A 14,800-nucleotide genomic window follows, 5' to 3' on the forward strand; every position below is an offset into this window, starting at 1 on the left:
TTTAGGGTGGTGTAGATCCCCCCAGTTTGAGTCATCATTCTGTTGTCTGGACTCTGTCTCTAGCTAATGCAAGGAGCAGCATCTCCAGGGTCTCTCTTTTAGGAGGGAGAGGGTGAACTGCTGCCTGGAGGTGGTGACCATTTTCATCTTCTGACTGGAGGGGGAAGTTGTGTCACAGGCTAAGTCATTGCCTGTATTTTAGGTGACTGGTGAGAGAAAGCCTACTGCACGACTCACAGGAGGCAACAGCTGAGCCTGCAGGGTGGCCTTTAGAAATGCACTTTTTTGAACTTCTCTAGCAAGTTCAGCTCTCTGAAGACCTACCCTCATCTTGGTCATCTATGTGCGCCACTGAAAGTATGGCTTTACTAGGAAGATATAATAAGATCAAGGTATCTGAATAATTAAGGTCAAAAAGCATGTTACTTGTGTGGAGCTTGAAGTACCAGGAAGCAACAACTGTTTCTCTTACAGCAAATGCCAGAGGAATGATTTGTTTGATTCCTCTTCTTTCAGTCTTTGTCTAAATCTTTCTCTGTGAATACAATTCACAACCCAGGTAATGGCAAAAAATGGAAGTATATATTATATAAAAGACTATAATAAATGACCATATCAGTTTTTGTTAACCCTTTAGATAATTAACCTTGTTAGTTGACTGAAAAAGTGAGCAAATGGATCATGAAATGCTTTTCTCTGGTTTCCTGTGTTAGTCACTTTTTGCCATATTGAGCTATAGCTTGTGTCCATGAGATAAACTAAGAAAGGTTTTCCCTTCTATTAGTTGCTTAAAGAAAGTTATTTTGAGGTCTCTGGCCTTCAACACCATCTTGTAGATCATCATTTAGACCAGCTTTATTTTCCAGCTTAAAACACTTCCATCAATTTGGGGTTTTTTTGTCCTATTGTACCTGGTAGCTATTTCTTAGTCTTCATCAGCATTGCAGGAAGCATGAGGCTTCCTGTTAGAGGAACCACTGTTGGAAGGGTTTATTCATACACTGGCAGTGGCCTGGATCTGTTGCAGTAGTATCTCACTTTTAGTATTTTCATCCAAAAAGGAGAAATTACTGTATTTTTATGTTGTATGCCTCCCTTTAAAGTTCTTCAGGTGTAGTGGGGGAGGAGGCAGATTAGACTGAGATACTTAGAGCAGAGTACTCAGAGGGAGTCATGTGTTCCAGGTGTCAGAATTAACCAATGTGCAAGTTCTTTGGTGAAGAAACATTTGTATTTCTGGTTTTGTTTCTTTTTGGAAATCAAAATCTTGGTGCTGTAGCAAATGATACATGTTATTGCCTGTAACCTGGAGCAGCATTCATCAATTTTAGGGATTATGGGCTTGTGAGGAGTATCCTGCTGACTTGGGACTGTTCAATTTCTCATCTGTTCTCACCTTGAAGTCTCTCTTATTCCTCAATAACTGAAGGAAATCTTATTATTTAGAGCCTGGCTTCTCATGGAGGACTTGCTTTGCATGTTCAGATAAGCAGGTGGCAGTAGGGCCTTAATGCAGAATCTTCTTCTGTGTTAGGAATATAGGAAGGTTCATTTCCTTTGTATTTCTGATCAGGTTTCAATAGAAGATGGTTGTGTCTACATCAAGGGAGGGAAGGATTGAAGCATAATGGCAGAGAAACCAGAGACTCCTGTTACTATTCTACGAAAACTGTGTGCCAGATGGTGTCATCTTTCTTCTCCCTTTCTTCCATGTCATCATCCTGCCTTCCAGCACATACTGTCTTCATCTGTTTATTTTTATTGAATTTTAATAAACATCCTCTTTGCATATGCTGTCTGTGATAATATTTGTCTCATTCTTGCTAGCCACAGCCCTCCCCATCTCTGAGCCAGCTGCTCTGGCATTACACAGGCAATGCTGCTGCCAGGCTCAGGTTTCCTCTATTTTCCACAGGCTTGGTTGCTCTAACTGCTTCTAAAAGGCTCATGCAATTGTTAACTCATCCAGCCAAACTCAATTTCAAACCCTTTGTGTCAGCTTTCAGATTTCATGACAGTGTGAATGACCAGTAATTAATTGGACAAACTAAATGTTCTTTCACAGTGAGTCATTGTTTTGCAAAGGAAAAATGAGAATCTTCCTTGGTTTTAATTATAATTGAGTATTTTGCTGACATGTGGATAGAGGGCTCAGAACTTTAATTACAAGTAGATAGTTTTTACACACAGTATTTTATAGACTTGCCTCACACTAATCACGCCTCAAAATTATGATAATATATTTTACTTTATTTAATATAGATATAAAAATACAAATATTTGAATTGGACCTAAAAAAAAAAAATCAGGAATATAAAGAAATGTCCATACTGACTTTAACAGAAGAAACTTTAACTTGGATTCTGGAGTCTTCATTTTCAGTTTTGTTATTGTTTCCTAACCATCCTCTCACAAATGGAACCAACTCTTCACAATCTTTCTCCATCATAAATATTTTCATTCAGCCTCTGACTGAAATTTCCAGAGGATTTTGTCTGACTGAATGGAGAGTGTTGACAGGTTTCAGCATCTTCTGTCCTTTCATAACATGCATCATCATGCCATCTTCTTTGACTCATTTTTGGGGCTATTAACATAATAAGAATATTAGGTAGTTTGTAATCATTATCAAGTTTTCATGATATTTTAATCTAGTATTTAACTTAAATTGTTAGCATATTATTTGATTTAATTTTATGCCTTTGCCCTGGGAATTTCCTCAATTGTATTTTTTCATTTACTTCACCGGGGTACAAGTGTCACTGATACTTTTCAAGGAAGGTTAAAATAAGAATTACCAATTAAAAGTGATTGTGTGAATAACTAAATAAATAAATAGATAAAAAGTGAGGCTTACAGTACTGAAAAAATCTGAAGAACTTCTTTAGAAGGCTAAAAATGCCAAATTTTTTGGCTGCTGTTGAAAATGCAGAGATACCAAACATTCCTAAATCTACTGAGAAAACAGAGAAGTGTGCTAGAACCTGTGACATGTATCAAAATGAAATCCTCTTGTGCCTGCAGGAGGTGCATAAGCAGGTACACATCTCCCACAGTATGCAGGTGCTGCTCTTCTGCCTTTGTCTCATATTGTTCATATGCAAGTAGTGAGAAATCTTACATGGGTGAGAATCCCAGCAGTTCTACCTTCTTCATTTCCAGCTGATAAAGACTTTCCAAGAAAAAACCTTGATCCACTTACATTAGTTAAAAATCTTCAAAAATCTAATTATCAAAACCTTTCTTTATTCATCTGAGCATGTTCTAAACATATCAGAAAACTGAAATCATACAACATAAAATAAAACATTTGTTTCTTTAATCATTGTCTTACTTTGTTGAATTTTAAAAGCAAAGCCAGTGGAGTACTCAGGTCAGAGAAGCAGTATAAAAGGAGAAAACTAAAGTCAGATTCAGAATGTCCTTATCATGAGCAAAGCCAGGTTTCTTCTTAAGCTTGTTTCAAACAGTAAAGACCTTGCTCACATCACAGTGTTTGACTGACCTATAGCACTATAAGGTCTACTACTTCAAGTTTCTTATGAAGAACTGCTTTATCCCTTCTCCAAAACATTTTCATGACTCTTTTAATCTTGTTAGGTAAGGGTGTTGATGTTTTTATGTTATTCTTTTTTTCTATTCTGACAAGCTAAGTTTGTTTAAGAAGTCAGGAATCTAACTCTCCACTGCCTTGCATCTTGTGCAGGTTTACAAGTGTTTCTAAAGAAGCCTGTGAGCCTTGTTGGGTTAGGTAACCTCAGTCATCGTGTGAGCTCCAGTGGAGTGTGAGCACCCCTGATTGCCTCCTCCATTTCATCTCCTAGTTTGCTTCTGCTTTTATCTAAGCAACTGAGTGTTTCTGAGTCACCATGAAAGATGGAACATAAAAGGTGTGTGTTGTAGACACTGGGTTTGTCTCCATAGTGTAGTGGGTAGGGAACTTATTTTGTGAATTTGAAATTAAGTTCCTGCTCCCAACAAATGCTTCTGTTTGCACAGTGTATCTTTTTTCTCTCCTCCTTTTAAGTAGTTTTCTCACACACTCAGCCAAAACTAACTAATTTTAAACTTTAAGTTCTTGGATTTTGCAAAGCTTGTAATTAACGATGCTAAATAGGAAAAACCTTTTAAAAAGACAGGACATTAATTGATCTTTTCAAGTTACCATATTAAAATACATCCAAGTTAGAGAAAATCTACAAAGTGAGCCCATCATATGGTAGACAGTATAAGCACTGCAGACAATATAAGCAAAAACATACAAAAGACAGACTCAATCAAGGCACCTTGAACTGTGCTGTAGGATAGCATATTATTTTTGAATAAAAGAGGATAAGTATGTAAAGAACTGTACAAATAATAAACAATGTCCTCCCTTGTGAAAGGCATCCTCATGGACTCTGGGAGTACTGCAGGGGAAGAGACTGCACTGAGTTCCTGCAGGCTTTCAGACAGCCACTGCCTTCCACAGGGGTGATGAGTTTTCTTCAAAAAATCAAAGGGTTGGCAACTTGGGTAGCACTGCTTGTGGGGGCAATGCCTTTTAAGTCTCCTGATGTGGTCAGAGCAATGCATTTTCTTTGATGTTTTCATAGCATCAGGCCATAAATGATTACACACTTATATGAAAGCACTTATATGAAAATCTGTAAGTCAGGTTCCAGTGTCAGGGAAGTCACTACCCAGTGGTACAGTAGAAGATGAAAGAAATGGACCAAGGACAATTTTGCATACACAATTTGAATAATATAAAAGCCTTTTGTGCTTGACAGCATTGCAGATATGACATTATGAGAATTGATCTTGCATTTTTGTGTTGAGTTTGACACAGCTCCATCTTTCTTGCCTTGTACATAGCCCTTGGGAGGCACTTGGCAGAAAGCGAGAACAGAAAGGAGCTTTGCTCTAAATTTAGTGACATGACCAAATGTTATATATACTGCATGCTGGAAGACAAGATGAAACATGCAAGATGTTCTCTTGCTATTCCAAGAAGTAGAGAAAATACTCAGTTTTAAAACTGGACTGTAAAATATATCAATATCTAGGAAATTCACACAAAGGAGATTTCCCTAGAATTATAGAGTGGCTTGGGTCAGAATGTACCTTTAAAGGCCATCTTGTACCCCACTTGTAGTGACCAGGGACATCTTCCACTAGAACAGGTTGCTCAGAGCCCTGTCCAACCTGTCCTTGAATATTTCCAGGAATGGGGAATCCACACCTCTCTGAGCAACCTGTTCCAGTGTTTTACTACTTGTCTGGTTCATTGACTTCCTGGAAATCACACTGAGCTGAATTAGATTTTGGAGTAAATCACTGTGCACAGTGTTGGAACAGCAACAGGGAAGAGGGTTGGCTGGTGGGGTAGCCCCTGCTCAGGGCCCTCACCAGGCTGCTGCACACAAAACTGAGGCAGCACTTCCACAAGCATGGTGCCAAAGCTCCTCTGGCAGTGCTTGAGAGTGGTGTGGCTGCTCCAAGGGCAAGGGTGAACTGAATGATGTGCTGTCCTCTCCCAGCCCCAAGCAACAAAAGGTGTTGTCATGGGCTGGTTGCTCCCTGAGTGCAGCAGCACAGGTCAGACACATTTCCTTGTGCAGAGGTCTTCTGTAGCCAAGTGCAATGAGGTGCTTCATCCATGCCTCACCAAAGATTCATCTTCCCCAGAGTGTAGGAGAGATTTATACCTCTCCCTCCATACGACTTTACAATTTCTGGGGTTTGGCCAGAGGTCAAACACAGCAGTAGAATAGTATTGTAAAGTGCTGGGGAAAGGAATGCAGCCAGGGATTTCTACAACCAGGAGAGCTGAGGGTGCACCATTAACACAAGCTCATTGAAACGTCCCTGATGTGCTGTGAAAGGGGAGCTGTGTTGAATGCCTGGAGAGGGTTTCCAGGTTCATGTGTTTTCATCCCCACAGCTGGGCATCAGCTGGTCTCTGTCCCTTGGCCCTGCTCCTGCTGCTGTGCTCGCTCCTGTCTGGAGGTGGGGTTGCTTGTGAGTAATGAACTCAGGGAGATAATTGGATCTCTTCCTCTCTCTTTGACTTGTATTTCCTTGTTTCTTTTTGGGGAAAAGGTTGCTTTTTTCTATTGCTGCTGACCACTTCAGACAAGAACACCATGCTGGTTTGTTGGGAACTGTGCAGCTCACATCTGCTCCTTCTCTGCTGTTCTGTTGCATCCTCTTCTAAGAATTTTTGCATCCTCTTCTAAGAATTTTTATTTAAAAGTCCGGCTGTGTAATATTTTTTAGGCATGAGTAAATGCCCTACTTTACTAAATTAGATTTAGACAGTTTCTTCTGTGAATACAGTCATTATTAAATGTGGTCTTTTGCATCTAGCAAAGGATTGTTTTTATTGTTTGACTTCTCACTTCAGTGAGAAGTCTAAATTTCCTCATCAGGTCTAAAAAACTATTTCCATCCCCAACAATGACAAAACAGGTAAGACTAAGTATGAAATCATAACATTATTCATGAGGTTTACATAAACCCCTGCACATGCTCTCAACTGTGTTGATAATTTTGTTTTCCCCAGTTAAGGGTACCATCCTTAGCTCTGGAGCCAGTGCAGATCAGCTGTACAGTCAAATTTTAAAAATAAGCATTATTTAAACACAAATTTCAATATGAGGAGATCTAGGCAGGCACTCCTATTGTAGGTATTTTATAGCTGGGGAACATTGTCTTTTAAAATTTACCCGTTTGAACTAGAGTTAAAAGTATGTCTGGTTTTCTTCGTAAAAAAGGTCAATCCAAATTCTTTTTTCCTGCCCTTATTCCATCAAACTTTGGCCTTTCATGTGTCTTTTCACCTTCTGATTTGTAGCCTCTGTCCCCAGCATCTGGCCTTGCTGCCAGCTGTGATTTGCCCTGTCGCTGCTGGCTATGCCTTTGATGAGAAGCTTGGGTTGTAGCTGTGCCTGTTGCCTTGAGAACTTCCCTCTCTGGCTAATATTGGAGTATGGATCTGTGGGCTGGCAGAGGCCAGGGGAAGGCAAAGGCTTATAAAAGAAAAACAAAATTATGGGGTTTGTTCTGTTCAGTTTTAGTTTTGAAAAAATTATAAAAATACATCATGAACTGTCTTTCGTGGACTGTTCTGCAACATTTTGGACAGACATTTTGACTAGAAGGAAAGCATATGTGTGCATCTGGAAGTTAAGAATTATTGGATGTTAACTTGTTAGCAAAACATCTCATTTATCACGTTTTATTTTAAAAACTGCTTTCAAGCCTCATAGCTAGTTGTGGGATTGTTCCTATCCTGTTTCACCATGAAAGAATTTTTGCAGCCAATACTGCAGCTGAATTGCCCCAAGTTGTTTAGATGGCTTTATTTTACTTCTTCCTGCAGAGGACCAGGAAGGCCCCCTGTCTGTGCTCCAGCTGAAGGACTCTGAGTTTCAATGCAGGCTATTAATCACATTGAATGAGAGTGTCTGAAATAATTTGATTTTTAGTTATGTGTGATTCAAACAAAATTGAATTTTTTTAAGTGTAGAAAGTCTTAGTGGTTATGTTAAGAAAAGCAACACAAACTGGGTAATGGAAGAAGTTTCTACAGTAAGCCCACTGGTTTTGCTACAGGACATGTCCATTTTGAAGTTTACTTTTTAGGCACTGAAAATGTAATTTCAGGGGGAAATGGAAAAATAGTAACTTGTTTGAAGTAATTAATGATGCATTTTTCTGAAGAAGTATTCTATGTATTTTGACAATTTGAGATTGAATAGTAGTTCCAATATTATTTAAATAATGATATTTAAAGCATGATGATGGAAAGTGAGTAGGAAGACTTTGCAATTTCAACAGAAGAATTTTAAACAAGTTCAAACACTGCTGAGTAACCACCAGTGGAGAAAACATTGGAATAATAGAAAATCTAGATAATTTGTCCTCCTACACTGGCATCAGTTTTTTTTTGCAGAATTATCTGCAGAAGATGGAAGTTTCACACCTTCCCACGTGCCTTAGACAAATAATTTAGGTGCCTGTACTGAGAAGATTTTCCATTGCCATCCTAAAAGTCTCTATGTTGCCCTGTCTGAAATGGGTAGTGGAAATATTTTGCTTCCTCTTTGCCGTGCCATTTTTTCACATAGGAAATCTTCTATCTTCCCTCAGTCATGCTGCCCCAGGAAATGTACATTCAAATACAAATAGTAAAGAAAAGCTCCAGGGGCAAAGCTTGCCTATTTAATAGGGTAATGCTGAGGTCAGTGAAGATAAGCAGGGAAAGAAGAAAGTGATGGTAAAATCCCTCCAGGATTCTGGGAAGAGAAGCACTGGGTTTGAGAAAAGGATATAACAGAATATCATACAAGTTTGGAGTTGTTAAGTTTTTTTACTTTCATTTGTTTGTGGTTTGTTTTGTTTTGTTTTTGTTGTTTCATTTTGTTTTAATAAAACTGAAAGAGTAAAGGAAGCTGATAAAGTTTATATTGTGATGTTCCTGGAGCTTGGGTGAATGTGAAGGCAGATAGAGAGTGCTGGGTTCTTAGGGGGTGGTTAGGCCACTGTGGTTAGAAATGTGTGTTTCTACACCCATTTTGTGTTGGTTTTGCTTTTTAGAGGAGCTTGATTGATAACTTTTGCTGCAAGGAGAGAGAGACAAGAGGCCTGAGCCTCTTTTCATTAAATTAGATCTTGTACAAATGCATGCTCTATTACTTAGTTGCATTTGCAATTGCTTAATTTGGCACCATCCTCAGCTGAGAATTTTTTCATTGGTACTGATGATTCAGATTTGAGGAAATGGGCTCCTCAGCATCCTGTCAGGGAGAGAGGCAGAGGAGGATGGCTGGCTGCAGGGGAAGGAGCAACCATGCTTTAGGGACATGGCATGGGTTCACATGGGGTTTCAGAGGAGAGTGGGCAGGGAGATGTGCAGAAAGCAGAGGGGCAGAGATACAGCTGCACTTGGACCAGGACACTTGATTTGTTAGAAAGACTCAACAGGATGTCTCCAAACCAGGAGAATCAGCGTCTGTGTGAGCTTTCACCTGCCTGGAGAGGGCACAGAGGGGCTGCTGTAGATCAGAACTGAGCCCACTCTTCTCTTGGGAGTGCAGGTTTCCAGCCTTTGCAGGACTTCTGGGCTGAGACACTGAGCAGCCTCTGCTGTAGAAAATTGGTTGCTCATTTAGTTCTGTTTCCTCTTTACCTGCAGCAACGTGAAAGATTAGATGTAAGACTTCCCCAACACCATGTGTTTTGTGGAACACTTAACACAATCACCTCAGAAATGTTGAAGGAGCACTTTTCATCAATTAAATTTATTTCATAATTTTCAGACCTAGTTCCATCATAATATTTGAAAGATAGTATGCAAGCAGTTATGAAATGTTTGAAGAAAATCTCTTTTAGAAAATTAGTTTTGGTTCTTTGGAAACTGGGTAGTAGGAACCATGGTAAAAAAGAGTAGTTAAAAAAGTGACATTCGAAATGGCTAAGGTCTTTTCTTCAAAATGGCAAATAGGTACTGGTGACTCTGCTTTGCTAATGAGATACATGTCAGTCATGGGGAGGTCTGCACATATCTATTTTTGAACAGCACAGCACACAAAGAAAGGTCTTCCCTGAGCTTTTAACTGACAGCTCCATGAAATGCAAAGTCTGGTCCTGGATATGACTGTAGGTAACTTAGAGCATAGACTGTAGGTAACTTAGAGCATAGACCTCTGCAGTAGTTCCTAAGGTGTGAATTTCATTGTGTGACCCAGTAAACCACCTCTGTGTATAGATGTGCATTTGCTGTACTGCAAAGCAGCTGGCTAGTTGTTGAGCAAGAAGCATGTTTCAGCAAAGAACAGAACCATCCAGTTCTTCTAAATGATGTCATGTGTGCATGACAAAAACACATCTTCCCAGGCCTTGTAGCTTTGCCAGGGCTTAGGATCTATATAGGTTATTTAAAGCTTCCAGAAATGTGCCCTTGGTTTCAACAGAAGAAGGGGGAAGAAAAAGGTATATAATTGGTGCTCAGTACACCAGGGTATACATTAAATTTACACATGGTTTTAAAATTAGTTTGCATCTACCAGGGGTGAGATTCAGCTCTGGACTTGCACCTGCACTTCGGTGTCTGTGTGTAGTGTGCTGTGAGCCAAGGGGAGTCTGACCTAATGTCAGGGGAGCCTGGGGAATAATTCATTTTATCCAATGCAGAAACCTCCTGGCTGGAAGTGCAGCAGCCACAAAGCATCTATATGCTTGGGTCATTTCCTAAATCAAATAATGTACGGCAAGGAAATAATATATAAACAATTGTGTGGTATCAACATTAAACATTGTCATGAAGTAGAAGTAGATGATAAATAAAAAGTTCTAACTTTCCTGAAAATTTTCATACTGCTAGTAAGATGGCCACTTTATTTATTGCATACTATCATCTTACCTGTTTGTTAGATACATTGACTCACCCTTCTATGTTTTCATTACATGTTAAACCTTTTTTGGAAAGCAGTAAAAAGGAGGATGATTTTGTGCATCAGAATGAAATTTGTAATAATCAATTTATTTATAAAAACAATTACTGATACATTATATGACTATACATCAAGATCCTGACACTGGTTTTTTTTCCTCAGTTACAGCATTTAAATTAATTATAAAACATTGCAATATAATTCTCAAAGAACACAAAGTTCTTGTTCAAAAAAATATGAATCAAATACATGTATACATATTTTACTGACAAATTTAAACATTGATATTTTCTCTTTAATTTTTTCCTTAAATATATTTTGTCAGTAAAGAAGCCGAAATATGCAATTTTTCAAAGATCAAGAATTGATGTGATTTATGGTTCTTAATTAATCCTTTATTGCTTTCAGGGGGATGAATTGAATGAATAATGAAGTCAAATTAATTTTCATTAAGTAAATTAATTATTTTTCATATTTACTTGTCTGTATTTTTAAAAAATATCTTAATATTTTTTTTCACCTGGAGAAGGTTTTTTAAAAGATTAGCTAATGAGAGGAAAGGGCAAGTTATCCTAATTTTGCTTTATCAATGGCTTTTTAGCATAAAACAAAAAACGAATGGCAGGCCAAGGGAATCATCCTTTATTGGACGTGGCAAGAAGCACAGAGACAAGGGATAAGGAAAAGTCTGAGGTACTTAATGCCATTTTTGCCTCAGTCTTTAATAGCAAGACCAGTTGTTCTGTGGGTGCCAGTCCCCTAACCTGTAGCACAAGGATAGGGAGTAGAATGAAAGCTCCATAATCCAAGGAGAAGTGTTCAACACCTGCTGCACAAGTTAGACACTCATGAGTCCATGGAAATCCACTCAGGGGTACTGAGCGAGCTGGTGAAGAGCTCACCGAGCCCCTTCCATCATCTCTTGGCAGCCCTGGCTAACTGGGCAGGTCCCAGCTGACTGGAAGTCGGCAACTGTGATTCCCATCTACAAGAGGGGCTGGAAGGACAATCTAGGAAAGTTCAGCTTGACTGACTTCTCTGACAAAGTGACCCACTTAGGTCTTGTCTGCCCAGAATTAGTAAAGCCTTTGACTTAATTTCCCAGAGCATTCTCCTGGAGAGCCTGGTTGCTGATGGTTTGGACAGGGACACTGTTGCTGGGTGAAAAACTGGCTGGATGGCCAGGCCCAGAGGATGGTGATGAATGGTGCTCCATTCAACTGGTGGCTGGTCACTGGTGGTGCTTCCCAGGACTCAGTACTGGGGCTAGTCCTCTTTAATATCTTCATCAATGATCTGGATGAGGGGACTGAGTGCACCCTCAGTAGGTTTTCTGGTGACACCAGGCTGGGTGGAGGTGGTTTGGACATGCTGCTGGAGGGCAGGAAGGCTCTGTAGAGGGGTTTGGACAGGCTGGATTGATGGTCCAAGGCCATTTGTGTGAGGTTCAGTGAGGCCAAGTGTCAGGTTCTGTCCTTCAGTCACAACACCCCCAGGCAGAGCTACAGGCTGGGGGCAGAGTGGAAAAGGACCTGGGGGTGCTGGGCTTTAGCTGCTGATCATGACCAGTGTGTGCCCTGGTGGTCAGGAAGGCCAATGGCATCCTGGCCTGTATCAGCAATAGAGTGGCCAGCAGGACCAGGGCAGGGATTGTCCCCTGTTCTCAGCGCTGCTGAGGCCACACCTCCAGTGCTGGGTCCAGTGCTGGGCCCCTCACTGTGAGAGAGACATTGAGGGGCTGGATGAGTCCAGGGAAGGGCAATGGAGCTGGTGAAGGGTCTGGAGTACAAGTCCTGTGAGGAGCAGCTGAGGGAGCTGGGGGTGTTTAGCCTGGAGAGGAGGAGGCTCAGAAGAGACCTCATTGCCATCTACTACAGCCTGAAAGGAGATTGTAAAAAGGTGGGGTTTGGTCTCTTCTGTCATGCAACAGGTGACAGGGCAAGAGGAAATGCTCTGAATTTGTGCCGAGGTAGGTTTATACTTGATATTAAGAAAAAAGTCTTTATAGAAAGGGTGTTCAAGCACTGGAAGACATCGCCCAGAGAAGTAGCTGAGTCACCATCCTGGAGGTATTTAAAAGACATGTAGTTGTGGCACTTAGGGACATGGTTTAGTGGTGGACATGGCAGTGCTGAGTTAGTAGTTGGACTTGATGATGTTAAAGGTCTTTTCCAGTCTGAACAATTCTATGATTCTCTATGGTGTTACACCTCTCACATATTTTTTTCTCATCACCTGTTTCCCCTGTCCCTTTAAAATATTCCTATTAAACACTTCCCTACTCTTTATCTGATTCTTTTCTCTGAAATCTTTCACATCTTGCTGAAGATACCCCGGATAATCCTCACACGCCCTTCCACTTCTGATGAAGATGCCGACCAGTTGCCCCCAGATCCTGAGGACTTCGAGCCCGAGGAGCCTGACAGCGCAGAAGGCCATGCCTATTCAGACTGTCTGAGCAGTGCTTTTTATCCTCCCTAATAAAGTACTTTTCTGGCAGGAGTTGATGGGTGGTTTTATTTCCCATTGTTTGATTACATTTAATGTAGTACTTGAACCGCTATGCCTTATTTATAGCGAAAACCATTACGTGGGGGATGGATTTCTGAGGAGAACCCAGTTTGTACTTCTTTGCCTTGAACTTCCTTCAGCAAGAACTTACGAAGTTTGAATGAAATGCACTGGGTCAAATTCTGTGAATGTCACCACATGTTTCAGTAGCCACTTGTGAAGGTACCCTGCAGCACCTAAAGGTAATGGAGAAAAAAACAGGTGATTTTTATTCAGAAGGTACTTTACCCATTTGGAATCACACTGAAAGCAATTGATAGTTGGGTGGGATTTTTAAAATCTTGTATCCATGATTTGTCTATACAGCTCATCCTTCTATTTCCCCCCAGGTTCCTTTGATTTGTCCGTTTAAATGTCATTTTCTATGAGAATTTTTTTAAAAAAATCTGTCTTTAAATAGTCCTGGTTTTTGTGGTGGTTTTTTTTTTTTTTTTTTACCCACTGAGAAATGTTATCTGTGTTGGAATTCTGTATCTCATTCTATTGTAATAAAGAACAGTGTCTCCAGTTATACCAGTAATGTGAATGTATATCAGATTTGAACAGGACCTGTAGGTTGTATTTGATTAGATCCAAATGCAGGAGGCACCTTATGCAACTGTGTACCTGAGAGTGAAGAGAGAAGCAATTTCTTATGCATGAAGAACTGTCTGAAACTTGTTTGTTTCCCCTGACTTGCATATAAGCAGAATGCTTTTAATTTGCCTTACTGCAGTATGCCTGTATTTCATGTATATGTGTGTGTGTGTGTGTGTGAGGTAAGCATTTAAGAGCAAATTGTCCTGTACAACACTTTTCAATCCTTTAATTCTCTTCACTGCTATTCAGTGCATTGGTTTCTAATGCATTTTAAGCTGTTTAAGAAGACCTGTTTGGGACTGTTCTTTTTCTGGGGTTCCACGGTGCTGCCTTAACTCAGAGGTGGGGTCTGGCCCTGCTAGATTTGAATGCCATGACTTTCTTTTTATGTACATTAAATGTGCATTGATGGTTTTTATGATGTTTATACAGTTTATTTTCCTGTAAATGTAATATAACACAACCCAGTGACCTGGTAAATGCTCATATTTTATTCATATTCTTGAGAAAGATTTCTCAGGTGATCATTCATAACTTCAATGAATGCTGATAGCTGACTTTTACAGAATTAGAAAATTCCCAGGAGGGTATGGCTGTCACAAAGAGAACAATATCTCCTACTAACAAAAGGGATATTTTATTTTGAAAAGATGGATTTGTGCTAACAGTATGATACCAAGTCAATGGCATTCACTTTGATTTTTTATTATCTTGTACATCTGCATTTTAATTTATGATAGTAATAGGAATATTAAGCTAACTTCATTCATTTGCAAAATCAACATTATCTTAGAATCTCCTATGACTGTAATGCTAAAGACTGTATAATGTGCGTAAGCATAGGCTTAAATTATATTGAAAAATGAAATTTTATTTAAAATATTTGTTTCCTATCTCTTTTCTTCCTCCAAAATATACAGGGTTTTTCCACTATGACTTAATGTTTGATCAATGCATGTTGCAAAAACATCAATCTCAGAACCCACAAGTGCTTTGGCCCTCTAGCTATTAATGCACCATTTACTACTACTTTATTGTGTCTTACGAGAGTGCAAAAAAACCCACAAACCCTCAGCTGTTATAAATCAGCCTTAGATTGCAGAATAAGTTGTAGTTGAAAGCTAGTAAAGAGTTCTGTTGAGAACTTGGTATTTTCTTCCTTCTTACTTCCCATGCACAAGTGTTTGTTTTAGATTTTCCATTAGATCTTG

The 14,800-nt window shown here is 39.6% G+C and overlaps 1 protein-coding gene across 1 annotated transcript in view; it reads left to right on the plus strand.

Annotated features, from left to right (window-relative positions):
* The window catches only part of LOC135296177 (protein scribble homolog), a 28,496-nt gene extending 14,173 nt beyond the window's left edge, over positions 1-14,323 (plus strand). Inside the window, exon 6 of the mRNA XM_064412208.1 lies at positions 12,768-14,323. Coding sequence (XP_064268278.1) covers positions 12,768-12,920 — 153 coding nt within the window. The 3' untranslated portion in view covers positions 12,921-14,323. The remainder of the gene's footprint in view (positions 1-12,767) is intronic.
* The last annotated feature ends 477 nt before the right edge of the window (positions 14,324-14,800 follow it).

This window comes from Passer domesticus, chromosome 3 (genome assembly GCF_036417665.1).
Source record: "Passer domesticus isolate bPasDom1 chromosome 3, bPasDom1.hap1, whole genome shotgun sequence".
Taxonomy (NCBI): domain Eukaryota; kingdom Metazoa; phylum Chordata; class Aves; order Passeriformes; family Passeridae; genus Passer; species Passer domesticus.